The sequence below is a fragment of the Poecilia mexicana genome, unplaced genomic scaffold, assembly GCF_051168715.1.
Source record: "Poecilia mexicana isolate PSO_F unplaced genomic scaffold, ASM5116871v1 scaffold_19, whole genome shotgun sequence".
NCBI lineage: Eukaryota > Metazoa > Chordata > Actinopteri > Cyprinodontiformes > Poeciliidae > Poecilia > Poecilia mexicana.
In genome coordinates this window covers 2,823,936-2,851,132 of record NW_028263388.1, presented here as the reverse complement: position 1 = coordinate 2,851,132, position 27,197 = coordinate 2,823,936, and the positions used below count along the sequence as shown (strand labels likewise).

General features: G+C 38.8%; 1 protein-coding gene across 2 annotated transcripts in view; it reads right to left on the bottom strand.

Moving 5' to 3' along the window:
- LOC106921695 (TOX high mobility group box family member 2-like) overlaps positions 1–27,197 on the bottom strand; it is a 103,998-nt gene that overhangs the window by 14,517 nt on the left and 62,284 nt on the right. For both annotated transcript variants that reach the window (XM_014993534.2, XM_014993536.2), the window contains one exon: positions 16,288–16,581. In XM_014993534.2, coding sequence (XP_014849020.2) covers positions 16,288–16,581 — 294 coding nt within the window. The remainder of the gene's footprint in view (positions 1–16,287; positions 16,582–27,197) is intronic.

The following is a 27,197-nucleotide window of genomic DNA, read 5'->3' as shown; positions in this document are numbered from 1 at the left end:
CGATATCAGCAATAACACAGTATGCTGGAATGTCCCCACATTTTCATAAAGCAGAACTACTTCCATCGGAGTGATGTGCTGCTTCATCCAATACACATGAATACATTTTCATTTCCAGGTAGAGTTTTGACTGGGAGTCAAATCCAGGTCACCTGATTCTGCTTGTGATTCTGTATGGAAATTGCCTCGTGTGCTCTGGAGAAACCAAGTGAAGTAAAGGATGGAATGCGAAAGAGGAGGAGAAAGACAGCGAGATGAAGGGAAAAGCTTGCCATTATGAGGAGAGTTTTTTTTTTTTTGTCACTAAAAAGACATGCATAGGACAAATGATATAAAAATAATATAGATTAGGGTTGTAACAAGGTCTTGTGACCTGAAATCTCACATTAGTAAAATACCACAATATTGTCAAATATATGTAAGTCAGTGCTTTATGTTTAAAGCATTCTCTTTATAATTTGGAAACGGGGTGATTCGCCAATAGTTGACACCAGAATTATATTGGTTTTGAAACTTAGAAGCTGCGCAACGTGCTCCGGCTTCAGGAGCCGTTTGTGGTTCTTTCAACAGCTTGTATTATCTTGCCTTATTCTGAAGTAAGAAATACGCGAGTGGATTTGTTGTTTTGAAGAAAGTTAATTGATAAAATGTTGCAATGGCACTAAAGAAACCTCCATTACTTCAAGCATTCTGTGTGAGTGATGGTAAAAAGAAGGATATTTCCTCTCCTGCTCCTCTGATCCAGGATTTAAAAAATTTCAAACAAAGAAGAAAGCGTTTCGCCAAATCGTAGAAAAAAAACATTACCCACACATGTACCAAAATGCAACAAGATGACATTTAGAAACATTCATTTCCATCACGAGATTAAGTAACAACCTTGTTTTCTCCCATTAACTGTCATCTGAAACACAGGACTGCCTCGGAGAACGACATTGTTTCAGGAAAGCATTTGCCAAACACAAACTGCATGAAATTAACTAATCAAAATTCAAGGTTTGGGAGCACATTTGCCAGCTACAGAAAAAAAAACAAAAAAAAAAACAACTTCAAAATGGCTTTTGAGGTGTTCCTGAAATTAATGAACGTTCCCTCTCAGGGTTATGCCAAAGCATTGCTTGTCTATTTTGCAGATTACAGGTAATATTCATATTTTTATGCGTGTGAGGATATGTGGTTTCATTAAAAAATAATCACCCCTCACTTTTAGGCAATGAGGCAGAAGACAGGCGTTTGAAACAACATCTGTTCGAGCGAACCTTTGATGTGAAAATAGAATAAACTGACAGAGGAGCTAATGGAATGACAGAAAAAAAAGGGAGAAAAAAAAGGAGGATAAATAATCTCCAAGAAAAATTCACATGTATTCATATGGAAGGAGAAAGTAATGACACACAGCAGCTCACTGCTGCATGCAATCTACCGGGAGAATAAGGAGCATGGCTCTCTTTCTTATTTTTTATTCCATATTATTTCCTTGTTTATTATTCGACAACCACAATCATGAACTCCAATATGTACAGTAGAGCGCTGAGGAAGGCATAACGTTTCAATGAATCTTAAAGACTGGCAAAAAAATAAAATAAAATTTAATGAAGAACTTAGTGAGAAAAGAATGTTATAGTTAACTTCTTTATTTGTCCTGAAAGCCAGTTTCTACATGATGGAAATTAGATGAGTAAATTAGTAAAATAAAAGTTTGTACGCATTTCCGCACATTTTATTACCTTTAAATGATATAAAACATCAATAAGTACAAGCCTAATTTTGCTTGGCTATATGTTTTACTTTTGAATTTAGTAAGAATTAACCTCCTGATGTAAAGACATGCAATTTTGTTGATGACAAAGATGTCCGTCAGCAATTTCTGAATTGCAGTTATCATTATTATCATTTGATGGTGGAAAAATAGCCTGAAAACAGCAGGAACATTATGTGTGTTCGCCACCTATTATTTAGTTTGTTTTTAAAATGTTCTGCGGTCTGAACTCCTCATGTATTTCATTCATTTTGCCCACCGTGTTGCTGCTGCGAATCCTGATGTAGTTTCTCATATTGTCAGTAGGGAGATATGCATCTAATCCTCTACTGCAATGAACCTTTATCGATCCAAAACCGAGTCAAGGCAAAGCTCTTTGATTCTGATGTGCTGAAATCTTGATACTAAATCTTGAAGCTTTAGAAACGTCAATTTATTCTTCTGTGTTTTTGTGTTGCGATGACTCAATCTTGGCATGCAATATTTCTTTCTTGAACAAACATGTCCATAACTTTCACTGAAACGTTTTTTTTTTTTTTTTTTTTAACTTATTGAACAACAAATAAATGTCTTTCTAATTTAAGAGGGTAAATTAAAAAGAAATACTTTCCTAATTTTAATCTTCTAGTTTTGGCCAGCAAAAGAAGTCTCATGTTTTCCTCCAACAAATCAGTTGTCATAAATGAAACAACACTAGGCTCTTTCACATGCCAAAAAAAGGAAGTCTGTGGCGCCAGTAATAAACATTTATAATACAGAAAATTAGATGAGAAAGTGTGACTACAGCAGAAGCAAAACTGATATTATCAGATATAAAAATGCTGAGTAAAGTGTTATTTAGATGAAAGATAATCAAATTTAACTACTTCACCACCAAATGTTGCCTCAAGCTGCTGGTCAGTGACTGAAAGAATCCTGCTGCAGTTTTACCAGAAATTCATTCTCTGCTTTTTTTTTTTTTTGTCATATCTATGTGTAACAAACAAAACAAAACAAAACAAAATGCTGTAAATAACATTGTTACGGCAGTCATAATCTACATGGCATATTATTGTAGCTGCAACATGTTATTTTTCAGATTTAAATAAAACATGTTAGATCATGTTTAGAGAGTTTGTTTTACATTTACTGTAGCCTTTGTGCCACACAGAAGCAAAGGCCCGTTTAAATCATGAAAAATCTGTTCTTGCAACATATTTTTTAGTGCTTAGCATATTTTCATTTGCTCACAATGTACTAGTAAGGATTGACCAACATTGTATCACATTATTGCAATGTGTTAAGAAAATTCAACAAGAAACCTCTCCTATTTTTAGTATATAGTATAATATATAAGTATGTAAGTTAATATATAAGTGTAAATGTTGATATGAGTTCCTGGTCCATTTTCTGTCGCTATAAGTTACAAAAACCAACATGTTTTGGTTAATTTCAAGCTACAAGTCTGTAATCGTGCATAACAGTAAGGAACATGATTGATTCATGAGTATGTCATTCGGGGCCTACATGTGATTTATGGATGTGGGGATCGTCGTCCTGGAGGGCACCATTCCCATCAGGATAAAAATGTTGCATCCAAGAGAAATATTGATCATTATGAACAACTTTGTATTGATTCAAAGGACACGTCCCTCTGCGATAACAAGTGGACTCCAACCACAAACGGCACAAAGGTGTAAAAGCCTCCGCTTTAATCTTGAAGGTAATATTGTACTAAACTTTCACAAAACCTAGAGGACAATGGAAAGCAACCAGATGATCGACTGAAGTCCGAAGTGCTAAAGACGGACAGACGCTTCTGTGTTGTATTTCTATACTGTGAATGATAATGGCCTCCTAGAAGGTGAGAAGGGCAGCCATATCTATGCAAGTGCTAACAGGTGATAATGGTAATTTAATAGACTCATAACATTATTTGGTTATATTGATGGTCCAGCAAAAGAATCTGAATTATTATTTTTTTTTTTTCACCTTGGTTGCATGTATAAACTATGTTAACTTTTCAAAACCCTTCTAAAGAAAACATACTACCTAAACACAATATTATAAAAAACACACTACCTTTGAACACTGCACTAAAAGGTCAGCAACAGCACATGACGGTTACCAGGTAAGACCAGAATGTCCTGCACAGTCTAAATTTATTTTGTCCACAGCTTTCTAATTTAGCAGCAAAAGATTGAACTACAGTGTCAGCCTTTGCTCGCTCATCCCATCAGCGTTTCTGTTGTCTGAGAGAGAAAGAGATGGAAGGGATGGTAAGTGAAGAGAGAGGGAGAGAGAGAGACAGAGAGAGAGAGAGAGGGAGACGGGTAGAGATAGAGCGGAGGCGGGGGTAGCTGTAATTCTGAATGGACCGAGCTGCACTGGCAAGACAAGATTAGAATTGACAGCCTGATAACTGCATCACTATCAAAACAGCAGAGGGAACGAGAGAAATAGTTCGAGGCTGGGAAAGTGAGGAAGTGAAAGCAAGTGAGGGAGAGGTAACAAAAAAAATGGTGAGATGAAATGAAAACGAGACACAGTTAATGCAAAAAAAAAAAAAAACAACATACAAATGTAGGGAGAAAAAGACAGACAACGAGAACAAGAATGATGCACAGACCAGCCAAGGTTAAGAGAAAGGAAAACGACACAATAAAAGGACGGAACAGTCTGAGAGAGTGGAAAAGTGCCTGGTAACAACAACGTTCTTAATATGCATTTTAATAAAGATCATCACAAACAGTCACAGGCAATATGGAAAGTGCTTCATGGAGCAGTGGTTTTAAAAGGCCCATAAAGGCAAACAGGAGCGACTCCGGGATGATGAGCAGATACAAAGAGATGGCCGTTACACCAAAATGAGCCGCAGATCCTCAACACGGGACTGAATCAAAACCGAAGCGTAGTTTCATGGACATCAGACTAAATGGTTATAAAAATTAGGATCACCAATAAAAAAACATAGGAGCAGGGGTTGTTAACATTCTACAATGTTGTTGAGAAAGCATCGCTATAAAAACACGCGGTGGGCATCCTTTCGTTTTGTGCTGGGGGAGATTTCTGGTTGTTCAGTGGTCTGAGGAATAATATTTAATATATGTACGTCTTTCTTTAAAGCAGCAGTTCAGCAAATCCAATCAAAGATCACAGAAATCAGGACACGATGAATTTCAAAATGTTTGCTTATTTAGTCAATGCAAGATCACTTCTGTGTCAAACTCAGTTTAGTCTTATCTTCTTAAACCTTCATCATTTTGTCTACAGTGAATCATTTAAGAAACTGAAGGGATTTTTTCCCCCTTTCACTTTTATTCAGAGTAGAACAACACGTGACAAACTGTAAGAATGCAAAATGCAAAATAAAGACACATCCGTTTTTAAGTCTTAAACATGACAACACAAATGATGCATTTTAAGTTTGCCATCATCAATCAGTACCCCACACACTCAGCTGCACATCTGCATTGTCTGTAAGTGCATAAAAGTGAACTTTTTATGCATTCAACACTATTTTATATGCAACTTCCAGCCAAGTTTGTATTTCTTTCTGGGCAGAATGAAATACTTTCTGGCACAAACACCTTAATTCATCCCATATGCGAAACATTCATTACTGGTGCAGAATTTAGAGCTCCTTAAAGGTTGCCATGACCAGATAAAAAATATTACTACTAAAGGCTCAAAAAACAAAAAAAAAAATCACTAATGTCAGTTTTCAGTTTCTGCTTTGAATTCCCTAATAGTTATTTGATCACTTGTAGTCACTTAAGCTGGATACAGAGTATAGCACTTTCTTTCCCAGATGGCCAAGTAGTTGGTAAGTACAAAAATAAAACTGTGAAAAATGATTGTGACATCACAGCAAAAGAAAATAACATCAGCCACTGTTGAGGCCACTGAAGAGCTAAAATTAACAGAGATTAATGTTAGATTAAGATTCAGTTTTTATCTGCATTAGCAGAGTGCAAACGGCCTAATTTATTTATTTTTTTTTTTATCATTCAAATTAAGACACTGCTTAAGTAAAACTTGCGATTCAAAGTGCACCTGTGTGCGAAGTCGTAGAAACCAGCTTTCACATGAAAGTTTGGCAGTAAGTGCTGAGACCATAAACAAAACTGCAAAGCTGTTTGTAACTCTGATCGGCTCTGTAAACTAAACGTGCTTGTTTATCCCCCCATATGGGAACCAAATTTTGAAGTTTGCTATAAAAGTAGCTCTTTTATAAACAGTTTGTCAGCAAAAAAAAAAAAAAGAGTTGAAATAAGCTTCCTGCGAAACATTTTCTTCCGCCCCCCCTCCCTGCGATCGCCTTGTCCTTGCATATTTCCATCACCTTCTTGACATCAGTCTAGATGAGTTAAAATGTGCCTTAAAATACACGCAGCGCCCACCTCATCTGGAAGCAATTACAGCTACAAGTTAAACCGCCCATCTGTATGCAATAAGCAGAACTACAACAGATCTCGGAGCAGAACCAGGCTCTCATCCAGAGAGCAGCACTCGTTAAATGAAAACGCAGTCCAGCTCAAACAGTAATGAACCGGAAGTCCAGATTCTTGATCCTAATCTAAAAGACATAACGGGGCTGCGAGTGGGACTCATATAAATCATTAAAAGAGGCTGCTATAAAAATTTCTAGGCGGTCCTGATTTTGTTTGATCAAAAAAAATACACAAGACCTCTCCGACGTGGGGTACGTTGCTCAAGCTTTCAGACAGCAAGGCTGGCAAGAGTTAAAATCTGGGACTGGCATTCTGATTGAAACGTAACCCCGAAGCCACTGCCGAACTCAGCTGCTTGATTCATTTGACATTAGGAGATGACTGACAGCTCAGAGGAGCTCCTCCCCGCATGCTTTGCCTAACAACATTGGACCCACTTAATCAGTCTAAATTGCAAAGTCGAGGCCCTTGTATTTGGTAATGTGGTGAAAACAGTGGCAAGTGAGAGCTAATTAGATTAACGGTAGTTTAACGAGCTGTTGGAGGGGGGCCCCCGCAGATTGGATTTTAATAAATACGCAGCGGCAAAAAGCATCTGCTATGCACTTCCTGGCTCTGCTGGCATCCTAATTGGCCCCAGTGGGTTACGGCAGCTCAGCAGTACGTGGTGCAATTTGAGGAGGGAGGGGAGGGCGGGCAGGGGAGCGGGGCAGGGGCAAAATGCTTATCTTCTTTTCAGGTAAGTCGACGAAAAGGAATAAACAATATGCCTTTATAATTGTTTGCATTTATTAATAAGGTGCTGCCAATTGCGTTTGAACGCTAATAAAAAATTTCCCAAGACTTCAATCACCAAGCAGCCTCCAATGAAATGTTAAAGCAAGGGGAGAAAATGTCCTGCGGTATAATTAAAGCACATTTCTCCGGTGTTTGTTTTTTAAGATGGTGTGCCCCCACGATGAGGTCTTTGCCGGGGCAAACAGCACAGAAAGGAAAAAACAATTAATCAAACATGAATGAGCGACCATTGCAGGGTTATTTCCATAGCAACAGCCTGAGGGGACAACTTGAACCCTTTAATGTTAGCTGGTGATGTCTCTTTGTAAACATGTGCACAGCGGGGGGAGAAAGCCAATGAGAGAGCCTGGCAACAGAGGCATCACAGGGCAGCAACCTCTTGGTATCAATCGAAGTTTCCATTATGTGCTGGAAAGGACTGAAAGGTACACTAAAAACATTGTATTGTGGCGCGTTTGGAGATGAAACGCAGGACTGTGAAGGCGCTGGTGAATGTCTGCAAATAACAGAGTTTGGTGAGCAGATTTTGTGTGGAATTAAAACACAGAAATGATTTTTTTTTAAAAAGCCTCATGTTAGAATATATAACTGCATTTCAGGGTTATAAATGTATAAAATGTACTTAGGTTTTACATGTATAATTATTGTCGCATTATAAACACAACATCAGTTTATTTTGTCAGGATTTTCTTTTATATCACAAACACATTTAGCACCACACACTTCACACTATGTAATTTTGTGCTGCTGCATCATTGGAGTATAAAGGGATGCATGCATAGTATCCGTGTTGTTATACGTCACCTGTTAGGAGCAACGGTTCAAAATTTATACCTGTTATCGATGCTTATTGGTGTGTAACTCTCCTTTAATAGACAATATTAACACAGATTTTTCACAATTTTTACAAATAATCTGAAATGTGTTGGGTACTTCAGCTATGGTGAGTAAAACATAATCTAGAGTCACTGTTAAATAGCAAAAAGCTTAAGATTTAATGTCGACTCAAGAGTTATCTCCCTTTCATGGGATGAAAATAAGTTGAAAAAGGTGGACAATAGAAATGTTTGGCAGTAAGTGCTGAGACCAATTGAGTAAATGATTAATGTTGTCTCCGCTGAGCTAAGGTGTTTTACACAAACTACCTGTTGTCATGGTAATGGTAACATTACATATGGTAGGTATGGATTTCCTTGCAATGTGTCTTCACAGTATGTGCCAGTAAAAGGAGTTGGCAACAACTTCCAAACTAACCTGTTTTTATTTAACACTGCTATCGAGCAAACATTTGCAGTAAATAAACTACAGCAGTTTAGACATAGAAGGATATTTTCTCCTATTGAATGTATGTTCAATTCATTGACCAAGGACGTTGGTGAAGCACGGGTCAGCTGTTCATGTTTGGTGTGCCGCTACAATAATAACCACGTAGATATATCTCAAATAAACTTTATTAAAACAAGCAAAACAAGAAAAAAACAAAAAAACATTAAGATCTGACATGTTTATGGTTTGACATCTCCTCCAGCCATAATTTTGGGCTATTTGGGTCTTCTGGACTCTCTAACTCTTTTCCAGTTATACTATTTTGTGCTTAATAAAACAAACGTGTTGCACTCATACTTACAGTTTTCTGTACACCATGTTAAGGGACAATACTAATTTATATGTTGCCCGTTAAGGGTAGGAGAAGAAGGAAAACACTGAAAATAAATAACAAAATTATTTTAATGAACATAAATGCTACTTTTATATGTTCGGTGTCCCTGTGAGATACGTTATCTAAAATAACAGCATCATTTTCTTACAGAAATTCTTAAAAAAGATGCTTTGCTGTTGCATTTCTTCCTCTGCTCATGAGCGAACACAGTGGTCTTCATCTGCCTTGTGTGTGTGGCGCCACCCTCTGGTCGGGAGTAGTATTGTCTCTGTTGGCAGACCCAGTAAACACAGTCCCAAAAGTCTGGGTAGCACTGGACGTCCACAGTGAGTCCTTGAGGACCGTCTGCATATTTGATAATATTTCTAGACTTAGTGGTCGAGTGGAGAGTAAATTAGAGTGGGAAGTAAATATATTAATTCTCAGCATGCTCTAATATAATAATGCATCTTTAAATTAATTGATATTCAAAATAATTTGGTGCACTTTATGTCAACTTGAATATTCTGAAAAACATAAACAAGTGAAATGTTAATTTTTAGAATTAGACTTAAGAATGTTTCTTTGAATTCATCGCCTAGTTATTTTTACATTGTATTCAAACTAGATAGCATGCATCCGAAGAGAGAATGTTCATTTGTGTAAACAGAGATTTGAGGCTCAACTTCGACTTAAGGTGAAGGACCTAAACCCTCAACAACTTTACAGCTGAAACAGACAGAAACAAATATAAATCATATTGCTCAAAGTTTAACATCTCATTTCAGAAGCCTCATGAATAACATCGTTCATACGGAAAGATGATCAGTTTACCGAACCCGTAACAAGACGACTCTTCCAGCTTCCAGCTGTGAACAACAACAACAACGCAAGAACCAAACGACACAAACAAGTTTCATCAAGACCGTCGGTTGCCGTGGCTGACTGTTGTTTCACATATTCCCAGATGGTATATTGGAGGAACTGCTGTCAAAGCAATCTGCCTTCTTTGTCCACAGATGTGATTAGAAAGCAATAAAAAATCTTCAAATTTGCCACAAGAATTTTAAAGTAATGAGAGAAAAGTATGAGCTGAGGAGAAAATAGAGATTCATGCTTAGAAACTAACCTGATTGCAGGCTAAAAATGTATAAAGCTCCATAAGTATATAGTAGAAGGATGGTAATTCAGTTAACCGCAAAGCTCTAAGCATGTAAAAGGAAACAAGAACATATAGTTCTCGGCGGTCAAAGCTCAAGAGTCAACAACCCCTGTAAAAATCAGTTCTCAGTCAAAGCCAGAACAAAATCTCTCTCTCTCTCTTCTTCTTCTTTTTTTTTTTCTTTTTAAACTGCCACGTAGCTAGTGTTTAGAAGCATTCGGAAATAAATTTATAAAGTTTTTTCCACTTTCATTTTCCAACCTATTTATCAATGAGTCCGACGGGGGGGAACATGCCAGCCAAAAAATAAAATAAAAAAAAGATAAAGAATGCTGGCAGAAGCAGGTATCTGTGACTTTCTTGGCCCAGGCCTCGTTGGGTTCCTTGGATGAGAGTAATGGCTTCTTTGCACTGGGCTGCGTACTGCTATTGTAGAATCACAGAGCGGCTAATTGAAACAAATGACTCTAATAATGGGACATTATCCCCACAGGCTGGCTTTGTGGTGGGCCTAATTAGCGTTGCGGTGGAGACGAAGAGGACGAGACACCGACGTCGAGCCCTCTGAAGGAAGCAGCCGAGGCCCTCTCATGGTGGCCAGTGAGGGGCTTTAACGTGTGCAGAAGCTCTGGGTTTTATAAAGGAATTGTATGAAAATGTTAACAATATATTTTAGTTAACAATTCTTCCAATATCTCTCCAATTCACTATGGATTTTCCTCCGAAAACACAGTTCAAACCTGAGAAGTAGCTAATTTACAATTCTGAGAAACATACAATGGTTTACAATGAAGACTAAATTGAATTTCAGTGAAATATGACTGCTGACAAACAATGTTTTGACTACACCATTGTTCCACTAATCATTTAAGCACTTCTATGGGTTATTAACAGTTTTTTTTTTCTTTTCACACTGTTGGTCCTTCTGTTTTTCATATTGATGCGCCAATAGCCCGTAGCTAATGTGACAACCGCGGAAGTTGTTCTCCAGATATGTATTAAAATCTGTTTATGTCAAGTCCTAATTGTTTACACTTATACACGATGATCCCAGAAAGTCAGACATAATGCAGCATTTGAATCTTTGCAACCACGCTGGCTTAAATATTCATTAGTTGTAACAGTTGCCTAAGGTTATTTGATATAGAGTCATGAATATTCATGATTCGCAGTAAATGTGCGCTTGTTTTTTAATGCTCAGTCCGTTAATGCTCGTCTTCATTACTTCATTCTGCAGCGCGAATAATAAGGAACAACAAAACAAAGCCTTGCTATTTTGAAAGAGCAATTCTCTTTGGGAGCCCATTTGTTTGGAGTATAAATGAAACAGGAGAGCCCCACCAATTATCTCGCTGTCATTTATTTTGACAGCTACAAGACACATTGTTCACCTCCGCTGCGGAATGTGACACTGAAGGGCATCTGTCTTTTTTGTGAAAGGAAAAGTCATGACAGAAAATATTTCTGCTCTTACAAAACATGATTTATCTAGGAACGTCGCGGAGATGTGAGCGAGAGGCAGCAGAGCAAACAGGTCATATGGGATCTGTCTAAAGCCTGCAGTGGAAAAAGATTGCTCTTTCAATTATGCCTCAGAAAGAAGAAGAATAACAACATTTAGTAATCCACAAACCATAGGAAAACTGGAACAATTATCATTTCATATGTTACACTGCAAATATATGTTTCTATTTAAAAAAATCCTTACTTAATAACCTTTTTGAAGTATATGAAGTAGAAATTTGATCAGTTGGATAAGCAATCAGAGATCATCAGGCATAATAAGCACAACATGCAGCACAAATTGTGCAAATACAACGTAAGATCAAGCAGTTACCAACGGGGTTGAAGCTGAAATCGGAGACTTTTCGTCAGATATTTCAGCAACAAGAAATCTTAGTAGATTCTCTTCACACAATTGTTTCTACAACTACACGGCGACTCGCAAGAACAACTTCCTTTTCTTACTTTTACAAAAAACAGCCTAAAATATAGACACCGACAAGAACTTTGAGACCGACTTAACCTTATTTATAAAAATCACAAACTGAAGCACCAAACCAATATCCAAACCAGTTACGTTTATTGCTTGCATTACATGTCCCAGAATTGGCTGAAATTGTTATTGCATTTTTTAAACACAGCAGGATGTTAAGAATCTCTTAGGAAGGTGATGCCAGACAGACATCACCCTGCCAAGAATATCCATTTAGAACCAAATATTTCAAAACAAAATCCCCACCAGGAGTCATCCGAGTTAATTTACACCATATACTTATAAAAACTGACAGCCGCTTTTTAGGCAGCAGGGGTTTTTCTCCCCCTTCCAACTCCAACCAGCCTCATTATGATCGTAACGAGGAAGGGGCTGGTCCACTGGTTCAATATTTAACACACTGGCACTCCTCACGGTTCCACATTTGGGCTAACAGCTCCTCAAAATCTTATTAGTGCCAACTGGCGAGGGCTCTCTGATATTTATTTCTACGTTTTTTGTTTTTTTTTCCCTGGAAGCTCCTCCTCCGCATGCACCGCTGCGCGAACCTGAACGACAGGGAGACTTGTTGAACATGAGACCCCTGGGTGACACCTTTTACCCCGGCACCGAAGATGACAGAAACACTGAAGGCTGCGGGCGAGACGGGAATTCTCCCTTGGCAGCGAGTACTCGCACAACAGGCTGCTACATTTCACAGCAGCCAGTCATACAGGACTTGGCTCTTTCTGCTTCGGTTCAGAGAGGCTGACAGAACAGGTCAGCATTTGGGAGAATGCAGAAGCGTCTCTGACAGACAGCTCTATAATCTAAAATGCCAGCACCGAGGCTCCACCTTGCTGCACTCCTGCAATTTGAAGCTGTTGAAAAGCTCAAAACTGGCAGCGAGAATTATAAAGAAAACGACGCAAAGAGGATCACATGGAAAGAAATGAACGCGCATACAAACACAGGTGCTTCTTAAGTAATTAGGACTTAATCGAAGTGTGAATCTATTTCTGCAATTAAACTTAAACGGTAAAAAAAAATAGATGCATTTAATAAGTAGGGGGTGACATACTTCAGGCATTTTGTAATGATTATGCTTCCAGCTTTAACTCATTTTGCATGCATTGCTGCATCAGTGCGGAGTTGCATGGAGGCTTTGGGGTTTAACATCTCCATGCAGCTCCACAGCAAAGGGAGGCATGAAGTGCTCCAACATTTCCTGATAAATTGCTGTGCTAATTTTAGACTTGATAAAGCACAGACCAGCACCATCAGATGCATCGACTTCCTAAATCCTCACTTACTGTGGAAACCTCACACTGGACCTGAAGCATCTTTCTGTACCAGCTCCACTCTTCCTCCTGTCAGGAGTCTTCATTTCCACATAAACTGCTAAATTTACGTTCATCTGAGAAGAGGCCTCTATTTGCTTTCCTTCCACTCAACTATTTATTAGTTTGGACATATCGCTCTGTGAACGAATGCCAGAGTTAACAGAAAAAAAATGCTTAAAAAATCTATCTATACATAATTTGTTTTTTGATTTTTATCACAGAAATAAATTAACTTCTGCTAGTAATTTTGTAATTTATTGGGATGCACCTGTTTCTCCATGTTGCATTTGTAATAGGCCAACATTTTCCCTCTTTGTGGAGTCATAAATTTCATTAAAAAAAAACCAGAACATTTGACTAACACCAAATAATATACATCTCCTTCCTCTAGATCTTGTCATTTTGTCACTTCTAAGCCAGCAGAAACATTAAAAGCTACAACGGCAAACACACACACACACGCATGCATACACACACAAATATATATATATATGTCCATGCAGCATGATAGTCAATCCACTGCTCTCAATTCTGTAATGATTTAACTCTGTTTGCTGTGGGATCGATGCATGCTGAAAAAGAGAATCCCAAAGCAGGGTGAAGTTTACAGAGCTTTAGCCTCAGGCTAAATGTTGTACAAAAACCAGCAACAACATCCCATGAGATGAAGCGTATCTGTTGCTCCAGCTGAGCTTGTACTTGTAGGAGGCTTTTAAATGTGTGCTGAAGGATAGCTGCTATTGAAGAGACGTGTATCCTTAAGGTAACGCTGCTTTATTTTCAGTCTTCTTTTTTTTTTCTTTTTTTTTTTGCATCAGAAAAAGAAATCTGCTGAATGATTAGGGCTCAGGTTTTCCAGCTATCTCCTCCAATTTTCTGAGGTTATTGTACGCTTTAGTCAATACCAAGAGAGGAGAGGGGCTTTTTTTCTGCTTCGTTTCTGACCTCCGGTTTCATTGAGAGCCTATTTCCATCCCCCACTCATTATTCTTTAAGCATGCAGCATACATAAATTCAATCTTCCTTATTATGCCTTTATCAGTACGAAATTAAGGTTAATTGACTTTGCTGGGGAAACATCAAATGAAACATCCCTAATGGAAGCAAAATGAAAATAACGTCATCTCCAATTGCCTTAAAATATTTCTCAATACACAGCCCAGTTTCCAATTCCTCAGCCTCAGAAATAAGCTCCTCTTGTCCCGGGAGATAATAAATGAATCGAACCCCCCACCGCCCTCCGCAGCCCCTCCTTCTTCCTTATCGGTCATCTATTTTTCCAGAGTAAGCTATTACTTGCCGTGGTTGCTAGGCAACAGGAAATATTAATAGCAGCTATTATTAGCCAGCCTCTGCAAGAGTAGTACTAAAATGTGGAAGTGGGAAACATGAATGTGTTACATAAATCTCTGGACCTTTCTCAGTGTGTGCAAGTCTCTGTTTGTGCAGTGATTTATGGCAATGACGGTTCATTTATGAGAAAAGGGGGTGTGAAATAAGAAAATGGAGCATTACCCTGAAGGGCTATTTGGAAATAAATAATTGCAAAGGTGAAACAAAAGCTGTTTAGGAAGCGGCTGCTCCCTCCGTGTTTGCCTTCAAAGAGTTATTTACCAAAACGGGGCGCGTTGTTAGGCATTATCTGAAATTACGTAAGACCAAATTGAAGCTGAAGAAGGATGCATGGTCTTCTTTTATTTGTTTGTTTGTTTTTCAAAAATACCGACAAGTATTTGTGTTGAGCCTATTTTACTTGGATACCCCCAAATGAAATCCGGTGCGTCAAAAAAATGCCATTAGAAATCGACCGAAACTTTTCTGGCTTCAATCACAACATTAAATATGGCAAAAAAAAAAAAAAAAAAAAAACTGAACTACCATGAACACCACATCCTCACTGTGACACCTGTGGTGGTGGCAGCATCATTCTGCGGTGATGACTATCTTCATCGGGGATAGGGAAGCTGGTCAGAGTTAATAAGTAAAGCTATTTAAAAAAAATAAAAATAAAATCCTGGTTAACAAAATGATCCAGGCTCAAAAGTGTGGTGAAGAACAATAACCCCAGACATGAGGTTAAAGCTGCAATGGTGGATGCATCTACACATGCACTGTTTTTTTTTTTTTTATCAATTTAACCTTTCATTGATTTTAAAACCCACTATATACATACTCGCGTGACCTGCGGATTTAATTTATACAGTAGTCAATGGCCTAATCCTTCACCACCACCCACAGTAAGAAGTAAGAGAGAGAGAGAGAACAGAAGAAGAGTTTACAATTTATGCAGTTTGATTCTGAAAATCACATAAGATCTGATTAACAGAGGATAAATGCCAGGGATGCTCACATTAAAGCATAAATATTCATTACGGAGGGGAGAGAGAAATAAGTAATATTTATGTCAGATGAAAGTATATAACGCTGAATAATTCACCACGGGGGCCATCTATAATTCATCCGGTTCGATTCCATGATTAAAGCTTTTGAACGTGTTCGCCAGAGGTGTTTACATGTTCGGTCAGAGGCATGTTTAACATAAAAGATAGTCGCTGCTCTGGTAGGGCTGGTGTCGGCGGCGGCGGCGCTGGCGGTGAGGCGGGTGGCGAGTATACACTCTGAATCCCTTTGAAAAGAAAAAGCAGCTGACGTGGGATATCCCGCATTCTCATCAAGAATGTTTGGTTCGAAACCCGCTACCCAGCTATCCCGATGAAATATGTAGAGCGGAGTGTTGCTTCTCCTGTTTTTCTGGAGATTTTTTTTTTTTTTCTGGGTATGAATTAGAGAAACTCCGCCGTCAAGGTCGGCGTTCCAAGGAGGAAGCGGGTCTCTCTCTGTGATTAGCAGGGTGCCGTTTACAGAGTTTGTCTAATCTTCTTCTTTGGCCTTCAACTGAACACTTTGACTCTCTGACAGGTACTTTTTTTTTTTTTTTTTTGTACCGTCGTTTACAAGTGCCGAATAAAACGCAGGAGATTTTGTAATTTTCTGTTTAAATCTCTTCAAGACTTGCAAACAGACCAAACTTTCCGGAACATGCCAGTGTTTCCGACTGGCTGGCTGACTTCCAATGCCCTGATCGTAAAGTCTGATTCTAAACTGAAGCACAGTTCTTGACTCGCGTAAAGGCCCACAGCTAAAATGAGGCATGGGGGGTGGAGAAAACACAACTCACCGAGTGCATAGGCCCAGAGAGGAGGTGAGTGTCCTGACCCAGCATGTTGGACATCATGAGGGCAGGCAGCTCGGGATAGGAGTAGGTGTTGAGCAAGCCGTTGTGAGGCAGAGAGTGGAAGGGGTAGCCCGACTCGTGCTCTGTGAGGTGAAGTAGAGAAGGGTCGACGTGGTTTGGAGGCGTGATGGGGGGAATCTCGTAGTCTTCGTCCCCTGTGCCCCCTCCTCCACCCCCTCCTCCTCCTCCTCCTCCACCGCCGCCGCCGCCGCTGCCTCTGCCCTGACTGGAGTAGCTCTGAAACGAGATAAAACAGCGGGGAGTGAACTCAGAGAAACCCGTACCGGTTCTTTTATTGTCAGGTTCGCAACCAAGGCATTTTTGAGCACAATATATAGATGAACAGGAGCAGAAGGAACATAATTTGATCACTCAAACAGACTATTTTACGCAGGGATGCGCTGAAAACCCGGAATTGGGTGATTACCCGATCAGATGGTTGAAAACGGAAAAATTCAATCTATTTCTGATGCAAGAGCGACAAAAACGCTGGTGTGGAAATGGTTTCTAAGTGAGAGATGGGGTCTTTGTTTTGAAATATTATTCCTGTTTTATTGCAGAGCTGTGTAGGACCAGCTTCTCTCTGTTTTACACATGCAGTTTGACATCACTTCTGGGCCTGCTAAGAAAAATTAATGACCAATCGTAGAAATATTTCTAGAGGCTACTGAAAGAATAAATAACTTAAAAATCTGCACATAAAAGAAAGTCTGTTTTTTTCCCTTTTTGTTTTAAAGATGTTTTGTCGGAGACCATTTATTATCCTGTGATATGGGGCGCCGCTACATTTTGTCTTTGCAACAAAAGTGTGAGCTGCAGTCTATTTTGATAAGGAATAAATTAAATATAATGTGATTTATTTGAACACGGTTACATTAAGTGGAGAAATTTACTGTACTCAATGGATTTTCAGTGACACAGAGAGCTGTAGCGCTCCATCTCTGAATGGTACAAGAGATTTCAGGCTATTTCATTGAAAAATCATGGCTTTCTGAAATATTCTACTCATAGTAGAATTTTCAATTCACCCAGAAATGAGAAGAAGTGCGTGTTGCTGCTGTTCACAGGGCTTAAAGAGAAATTACATTTGGCTGAAATCTGAATTGGAAATTGGTCGCAATATCTCCAATTTGCTCAGCCGCAGTTTCATAATTGCTGACAAAACAGAACGTAGAGAACTGCGTCGGATACAAATTAAAACCGGATTATATTTTAAAATGCGTTTCTTCTTTATTTAAAGTGTCACATGTGGAAAACATAAGGAAGATTGTTTGTGTTCTTTCATCTCCAAGGAATAAACAAAGTTAATAAAAAAAAAAAACTAACTTTTGTGAAACATCTTACCAAACGAGTTCCAGACTAAAATAAGAAAACTCTCTAATTAGCTTCTGAATGCACCTGTTTACTTGTGTTGTTTACACTCCAGTTTGCAGCCTTTGCAGACACAGAGCTGCAGCAGTTTAGTTAGGAGTGTTTCGTGCTGCAAATAAAAAATAATTAGAAATGCAAATTGTCGCACTTGGAAAAGTGTAAAGAATTCGTTCGGTACAATCGTACGGAGCAAATTAATTAGTTAGACAACAACAGCTGCTATACGGAATAATTTGCTTCAGAAATCTTGACAGCTTTGAAGCAACAAACTGTCAGCCCTGCACGCCTTAAAAAAAAAGAAAGAAAGAAAAAAATAAACAGTGAATCAAATTCATTACGTGGAAAAACACACCACAGAGAGTCACTTAGTTGTTATTTTATAATCCCATAATTACTGTGGCAATTTTATTTATATAAACAGAAAACCTGGACTGTACAAATCTCCCACTTCTCATTATGGAATAAATTCAGAGTATCCAGCTGTTGAAGCAGGAGAACATTTTATGGTGCTAATAAGGTGATACACGAGCAGTGTCTTTTCCAGGGCCTATCTTGACATAATGTTGCACAGAGAAATATGGTTTCAGGCTCTCAAAAAGCACACTGAGGGTATTCACCAGGGAGTGAAAAGCAATTTTGTCAGAGGCAATCTGATGCCAACTCCCTTTTATAATGACTGAAGAAAATTAATCATCACAAATAATATTCCAGTGTCAGCCATTCAAGAGCTTTTTAATAGAATTTTTATTATTCATGTCTCGTGGTACACATCAACTAGTCCGTTCTGCAACATTTCAGAAATCAATTCAATATCATCTTCATGTAGGCTGTCATCTCGCCTGCCAGCGCAGCAATTCATCTTGAAAACAAATACTTTTAGCAAACAAATGGCAAGAAACGCCGCAAAAGAAAAAAAAAAAAAGAGCCCTAGCTGCAATGTGCTCACCAGTAGAACCGGTGCTTGAAGACAGGATGAAAAGTCTCATAATGTGCACTATCATTAGGGAGAAAATAATCATCATAATAAAAGAGGAGTATGTTTACTATCACGGGGTGATGTGCTATTTTCTCTTCCCATAACTGTTATTGCTCAGAGCTAGTTTGGAAATATTGTCTGCAACATTTTTTTTTTCTTTTTGTCCCATTATAAGAGATTTGTGCATTTCTTTGACATTTAGGATGTATTTGTTGCTGTTGTCGGTTGTTATTGTTAACAAAAACGACATGCCGATATGCTTGAATGTATTAAACAGTTTAGGATCCTGCATTCACTGGTCATCCAGCAGGTCAGATCGTTCAAAGATTAGTTATAGGTGTGTGTGGCCAGCAACACCTGCATATTTAAGCAGACAGAAGCGCTCATAATCCTGTCACTATGGCACTTTGCTATATAAATCGGAGATCATACATGTGGATTTGACCGATTGAGGATAACTACCATCGAATTTCATTTGTGAAAAGAACTTTTTTTTTTTCGGCCCACTGAATTCTGATGTGGAGATATTCACCACCGCTGAAATGCCCAAGAGGCTTTTCTTAATGAATACTTAAATTAAAACAAGAGCGCTGTTAATTTGGGTGTGAGATTATCAGAATAAATGTCCAACTTTAAAGTAAACTAAATAGAGCAGAATGTACTAATTGGAATGGTAACAAGCAGGCCAAAGTTTACACAGATATTTTAGGACCAATTCCCAATGTTTTGTCTAAACTATTTCCATTTATTAATATTATCTGACATTATTTGGTGTGAGTGTATGAATATTAGCCTCAGTTTTTGATCTATATTCTGCATATGGTGGTTGTTGCACAGCATTGATATCTTCACTGCACATAAAATCCATGCTGTAAGTCTCCCAGGACCCATTTTTAAAATTTTTTTCAAAATAATAAGGCAGCAATCTTATTGGATTTCCGAATAGTTTTTACACTTGTGCATCGTGAGCTGGCTGGTCAGGTGAACTACACGCCATAATTACATCACTCCACTGACCCACAAAGAATGGCTTGCCGCTATAGAAATCAGTTGATGCAGGGCTGTGAAAACCTCACTTGGTAAGGCAGGGGTGTCACAGGAGTGGGCTGAGCTCTGGCCCCCTCATCACATCAGTACTTTCAAAGAGACTCATGGAAATTTTATTAAAAAAAAAAAAAAAAAGCGCTTAAAGTGTTGTGTGGCTACTTTTGGCTTTTTTGGCGGTCATAATTTCCTCGTTGGACCAAAATCGTCCTCAACGGATATAGAGAGCAGCATGAAATACTGCACAACTAAACACAATTTTACACAAGTTGTGGACGTCTTATGGTTGTCTGAGACAATTTTTATTACCTCCATGCACTCCATCAAAAACACTGTAGCTACCAAAACGAATGAAGTACCTGAAGAGTGCTAATGATGTAGAAGATTAAAGCAAGTTTGTCTGCTATTTATGTGCATACATTTACATCTATGGGATTTTACCTCATGTTTAAGTGTGTCTCAAATCTGCTTAAACAGGTATGTTTACATCACTTTTATCTCCACATCTCTACTGAAATGATGAAGTTGATAGAGAAGACGTGCAACGAGAGTTAAACACATCACATAAAGAGAGAGAGAGAGAGAGAGAGGTCTTTTCTCCGACTACATTTGCATGTAGTAGGAATTAAATGCTGTGGGAGGCTATTTTATGACCATACCGTCTGTTACTTTCATGTATTTTTTCCCCCCTTTGCAGCTTTTTATGATGCCCTTGGAGATAAGACGCAGGACAAGGACATCACAAGTTTAACATTTTCCAACATGGATAAATAATTCATAAATATACTGTCTTCCAGGACATGGAAAAGAGGAGATAAAAGAAAGCGGGTCAAAAAGAAACACCAAATGTTGATTCAGCCTTCCCTCGCCGTGACCTTCAACCCCCCCTCCGTTGAGGTGAAACTTAAGCAAATCTGTCATTTTTCGTGCACAAGGACCTTCGAGGACTCTGCAGACTTCTCTAATTTTCTTTCTTTGACATTAACCTAACAGGGCCGAGCCTTGACTGTAGATCAAAACAACATGTTCTTATAGCTGGTTTAAAGATGTTGATCTGAGGCATGTCATCGTATTTCAAGTGATCCTTGTTTCTACAAAAAGAAAAGAAAACACTGATACCTAATCTTTAAATTAGGTGGACAAAAAAGAAACCCCACTTCTCATGTTCTATTTAAGTATTAAGTAAGTATTTAGAAATATTAAAAAAATGTCTGTAATGAAAGTAAAGGCTGGAATTGCATGAGTTTTCACTGCTTTAGAAGAACCAACCTTCATTCAAGGTGAAATTCATCAAACACAGAGGATAAACAGTCAATTCTATGATATTCACCAGTGTAAAAACTGAGGATGCCTTAAAAATAATGAAAGAATGTAAAAAACAAAAAACACAACAAACACACACACAAAAAAACAAACAAACAAAAAAAACACCAGGGCGAACTGCAACCCATATTTGCAGAGGGGAGAAGCCGAACATTGTGCAAAGTAAAAACCTTTTTCATCCAGTTCCAACTAAAGCTACTGTGACTGAAGCTGATCCACCACCATGACCTCTACAAAGACTCTTCACAGCACAACCTCAAACACTTGCTGGGGTTAATTTTGAGCATCAACATACTTCAGACCCCTCTCAGACTGCAGGCGAATAAGGTTTGTTTCTGTATTTAGATCTATACTTGCACTTGAGCTTGAAAATTGTGTAACCCGACATGAACACGGGTTGCTTTTATTGAAACGCAGGCCTCACGGCTTTTACTGTGACCGCATATGACCTAACTTTCAGACGCAGCAGCATGCGAAAATTATTTTTACCATCCCACAATGCAAATAGCTGTTCTGTTCGCAAGAACGTGTCCTCAGACCTTTTCCTCCATGTCGTCCGTCTGAGCGCTCTTCTAGCAGCAACAGATTCCACTCAACGTGTCTGTCAATCTGTATCTAATTTTCTTGTTTGGAGTTCAATTGCTACAGGAGGACAGGCGAGACAAAAGCCATTTCAACACACAATTTGAGAAGAGAGATCATTTATTTATTTATTTGGCTCATTGATTAATTCATTGGGATTGTGACGTCCAAAACAAGGTGTTTTGCTCTGGGTTTTAATATTAGGCGTTTGCCAATTCAGGATCTCAATCCTATGTTATATTAAAGCCAATACAATTAATGTCATGCACAGAGGAAACCAGTTGTTTACCAAGACACATAACCTTTTTGTTTAACAATCTACCAGCAACTCAGAATGAAACCCCTTCTTTTTTTTAAGTCAATAAAATATACTTTTATTTGAAAAATGTCGAAATAATGAAACCAAAATTGTAAGAGAATTTTCTACTGCTTTTCTCAAGTTTAGAACCTTATATATGCATTTAAAGCAATGAATGGAAATGAAATGAAATGGAAATTATTTGACAAAACCCAGGTGAGTATGTCATGGGTTTAGCTGCTGACAGGTTAACTCACAACGACTAAGTAAATTTGAGTCACATCTCAGGACGTGTTTTAAGAAAACACCCTAAACACATCGGTCTCTCCACCCATCCACTCATCCAACTATTCAGGGAAATGCATTGTTTCTCACGTCAATTCTGATTCTACTCTTTGTGGTTCGTGCATAGACGTCTTCGCGTTTGTCTGTCCATCTCCCCACCCGATCTAGCCTCACTTGAGCAAACGCTGAACCCTGAGTTGCTGAATGCTTGTTGAAGACCATGACCTGACGACACCAACAGAACCACATGATGTGCAAAAAACAAAGACGACACTCCAACGTAACCCAAACAAGACACTGTGTCTTCATCATGTTCTTTGGTGACAAGAGGAGCTCAATTTGCTCTGGGAAGGAGCTTGACTTTGTGTCGAGGGCGTTGACACAACTCTTGTTTTGTTTGCACAAAGTCCAGGTACCCCTACACAAAGCATGCCAATAGCAACACTGCACAAAATCAGTCACAAGCTTTATCCAGATCCACACACACAGAGAACCGCTGAGTTATTCTGTGATGAAGCATTAAAGCTTCGTTGCCCCATTGGCAAATGAATTTGTAACTAAAAGTCTGTGCAACAAAATATAGAACAGTTGTCTCAAGGTATACACGCTATTTAGGCTCTGTGGAAACACATATTAGCTTAACATCATTCTGTGTTTCATGTTATTAATGACTGAGCAAATGAGATGAAACAATTAGCTTTCCAATGGAGCCATTTGAGGCCCATCAGGTGTTTAGCAGCAGACAGCTCATCAGGGAACAATGATGTGTCTGACGACGAATTAGGAAGATAAAAAGTGATGCACACAATCTCCTCTTTCTAAAATCTCCAATCTCCCTCCATTGTTTCAAGAAAATCTATAACTTTGAATGAGTTGACAGTGTCCTATAGAAAGTCATTCTGCCATATGCTTCTTTTAAAAAAAAAACGACAGAGCAACAAACAACAGCTGGTCATGCATACATAAAGGTTTTCGTGTCCACTCTGCTCGCTCCGGATAGACGGATGGATGGTGACTGTAACTCTTTTAAGCATCTCATGGAGAATTTCAAAATTCACCTTCAAAGAGAAGCCTCGCGGGGGAGAGAAAGGGCAGAAATCAAACCCATCATCAATAGGTGCCTCAGCCGAGGCGCGCCAAACAACTGACCATTACAGCGATGAGCTGCTGGTTCCACAGAGGCTACCTGACCTGGCTTCGAAATGACAGGGAATTCGATTTGGATGATGTATCAAGAAAGGCCGACGGTTTGGCACAATAGAGGGAGAACGAAACGGCAGAACGGACGAGGCCGGCTGACAGAAAGACAGAACTGGGATAAGTGAAGTGTGTGCAGAGGGGTGGGGGCATTTCAGCACGTCCAATAGCAAGCCAGGGTCATAGGTAACGTCCATCAGTAAAGGACAGGTAGACTGTGCCGGGCTTTGGCCAATAGAAGAGGAATGAGCTAACCTATTCCCTGCTCCCCCATGCGCTGGTAATTCTCTCAAATGTCACATCAGAATAGATCTCATTTAGGCGGGTAAAAAGGACCTGACTCTCCATTGCAGATGTGGGTGGACCTGCGCTGGATTGGACGTGAACTCTAAAAGCACGGCTGCAAAGGAAGTGCTTTGAAAAGGCGTGAAAGGGGGCCAGGTTTATGTCAGTGCGGTTTAACTCAGTTATAGATTAAAGATAAGGAGTTTAAAAAAAATATATATATATATATATATATATATATATATATATAACTCTCAAATCTTTTACATTGGAGAAAATAGAAGATTCTTCAGTTCTAGTCCAGTACTTAATTTCTTTTTCTTTCATTTTTTCCAAGCAAAGGGTGTAACACTGTGCTCTTAGTCTTATTTCTTATTCTTATTCATTAGTGAGAATTGAATGAATAAAGAAAACATGTTGTCTCATAGTCACCCATCCACCCCCGAGGGAACATGGAAGCCCCGGTAATCACATATGGCACAATAGCTTGCCTATAATCCCCTTTATTTTTATTTTCATGATGTCACTCTCTTTAAGCTCCTTGCTTTATGAGTCGCAAACGGAGAGGAGTGGGGGCTGATGGGAGGCGGAGCAGTGAGGGAAAGAGTGGGGGGGGGGGTGAAAACAAATGATGTGGATCCCTCATTGTTCTTTCTCTATGCCCTCATTCCAGTCAGGGCAATAAGAGAACATTGTGATTTACTGTCAGTGAAGCGCAAGAGTGCATCAGAGAGAATCCACTGCGGCAGGGGCCATTAAAATAGATTTAACTTCCCACAGTATTAGGCCAGATGTCTGCACTTCTATTATATTTCAATCAGGCATGACCTTGGTCTCCACATGATGAGAAAGATCACTGGGAGAGAGGGAAAGAGCGAGAGAAAATATATGCAAAAAAACCAATAGAAATATCAAACTACTTAGTCCCACTAAATCCCTCGGTGCATCGTGCTGCATGTACACACAGAGAGAGGGAGAGAGAGAGAGAAAGACCAGGACCAAAATAGAGCCAAGGTTTCAAGTTCTAAAAGTGCATGAATCACTGAACGCATTTCTGCTGCTGGTTTTTGGGAGGCGGTGCCGTTCTGTATTTGAGGAAGAACCCGGGGAGAACCCGCAGAACTTCATCCGATCTGACTGAGTGGGAGAAATTTTGAAAAAAAAAAAACAAAGATTGGGAAAAGACGACTGTAGATGTGAAACAAAACGCTTCAAAACACTTGCCACCGCAATTGCAGCAAATCCTGATTCTACGAGGTATTGATGACAAAGAGCTGACTTTTCACCCTTTTTTCTATATAAATATATTTGAATGCAGAAATGCGAGTATACACACAAAACATTTAGCATTTTTCTTCCATTAAATGTCACAAAATAAAATCCCAATAGAGGAATTTGGAGTTTGTGACAAAATTTGAAAATGTAGGATCAACATTTTTGCAAGGCAGACTATGAGTGTGCTCAGACTTAAAGAACAAGGGAAGTGTTGACCTCTTATGTAATCACAGATTACCACGCTGTCTTCTGTGCTACCTAATCACATTCAGTTTGGAGTGAATGTCTACATAATTTCTACAAAATCTTCCCTCTCTGAGCGCAGTATTTATTTCAGCAGCTCTACAAATGCACGCTGGAGTTCACCGCTTGTTGCACTTCAGAGACCCATGATAATTGGACTTATTGGCTGACATGGACTGACCTAAAAAAAAAAAAAAAAAAAAGGTCTACCACTGGTTCTGACTACAACTCACAATACTCCCCCCTCCCACCCTTTAGTATTGGTGTTCATGTTGCTCATGTGTTCCTTTGATGTTCTTCCAGCTCAGTTTTCACATATCGATGCACCACTGCTGGTTTAAGAGCTGGGGGAAAAAAAAATAAATAAAAAATGTTCAGCCTGATTTTATGATACTGAGTTTGCACACATTCTTTAAAAAAAAAAAAAAAAAAAAAAAAAGTCAAACACAACGAATATGTTGCATCTCCTCTTCATTCTGACGACCTTGCCGACGGGTCTGTGGAGCCTCAAAGAAGCAATCAGATGTGTGTTGGCGTTTTCATACCCTCAATTTTTCTTTTCTTCCATTTTCTCAAACATTCCGCTAGGATTTATTTTATTTTTTTCTTGCAGCACAAGAACGCAAGCATAGAGAAGATTTTTACTGAGGTATGGAGGGGTTTGGAGGGGAGAGCCAGTGTTGGGTAGTTAGGAGAATGCTGCAGTTGTGCTGGTGGGGGTATAATGGTGCACTGTGACTCACTATTAAGTAATGGTGCTTTTTCACATCAGCATCGCCTACACTGGGTGCCGAGGTGAACTGAGGTGTTTCTGACTCAGAGAGAGAGATATAGAAAATGATGAAAGTAGGGAAAAAGAAGAGTGAATGTGGGATGGTCCTACAGGACAAATAACACCTGTCTCATGTTTAATGTTGCCTGAAAGAGAAAAAATATATATATATTCTTCATTTGCAGCAAATCTGCTAAAGATTTTTTGTAGGGGAACAAGTAGACTAACTTGTTTAGCTATAAATTAAAAAGAAATAGTTCAAAGTTTTACGAAAACATATAAATGGTTGTCTGTAATTTTAAATGAGGTTCAGTGCCAAGATATTTCTGCTACATAATGTGACATACCAGATGGTTTGTTAGACAGAGCCATCTGAGATAGTTGTCCTTCAATAGTGGAAAGAAGAAGGGAGGATCAAAAGAGTAACTGGCAGGTGACTGAAGGAGCCATCTGTCCATTTTGTACTTCATTCACCGACTAAGAAGCACATACCGAAAATGGAAAAACAACCTATATGTGAGACACGAGTTGTCCTGAATGTCAAGGAAAACTAAGAAAATCTTCTAAAATGTCCTGAAGTTAAGACTTGTCCTTTGGGTTTGGTCACTGATTTCTTCTTCAGTATTTAGAGGAAGATTTCTTTAATCTATTCGAGCGATATTGTCTTGCCACCATCACACTTTGGTCAGTTTGTGTTGTAATTATCCTGAAAGCCTCAGTTTCGGATCCCTTTCTCGCCAAATGTGCTTGAAATAGTTAATATAAAATGGATGTGCTGCTTCTTCTATTTTTAACAGTACAGTTCGATATAAAGAATGGGAAAGCATAAAAAAAATGCTTTCTGAAGGTGAATGGAGAAATACAGGCTCACATAATGTCCTGAGAACCAAAAGTGTGTCTGAATGTCTGAAAAATGTTTTAACTTTCAGTTTTTGTCGTGTTGACCGTGTCACATTTCACTCGACCTTTTGTCTGTGCGATACAGAGTAAGGAATTAAATCTAAAAAACCTTGCTTCAAGTTTACTTTGATTCAAGTCAAAGTTAAGGTAGTTAAATTCCCATTTTAAACTACATTTAGTTCAATATGCTATACTTTCTATATGATTCTTGATGCTTTAAGCTTTAAAGCATCCCACATTCCGAAATAATGAAAATTCTGCTAAAACTTAAGGCTTTAATTATTACTAAGAGTATCACTTTT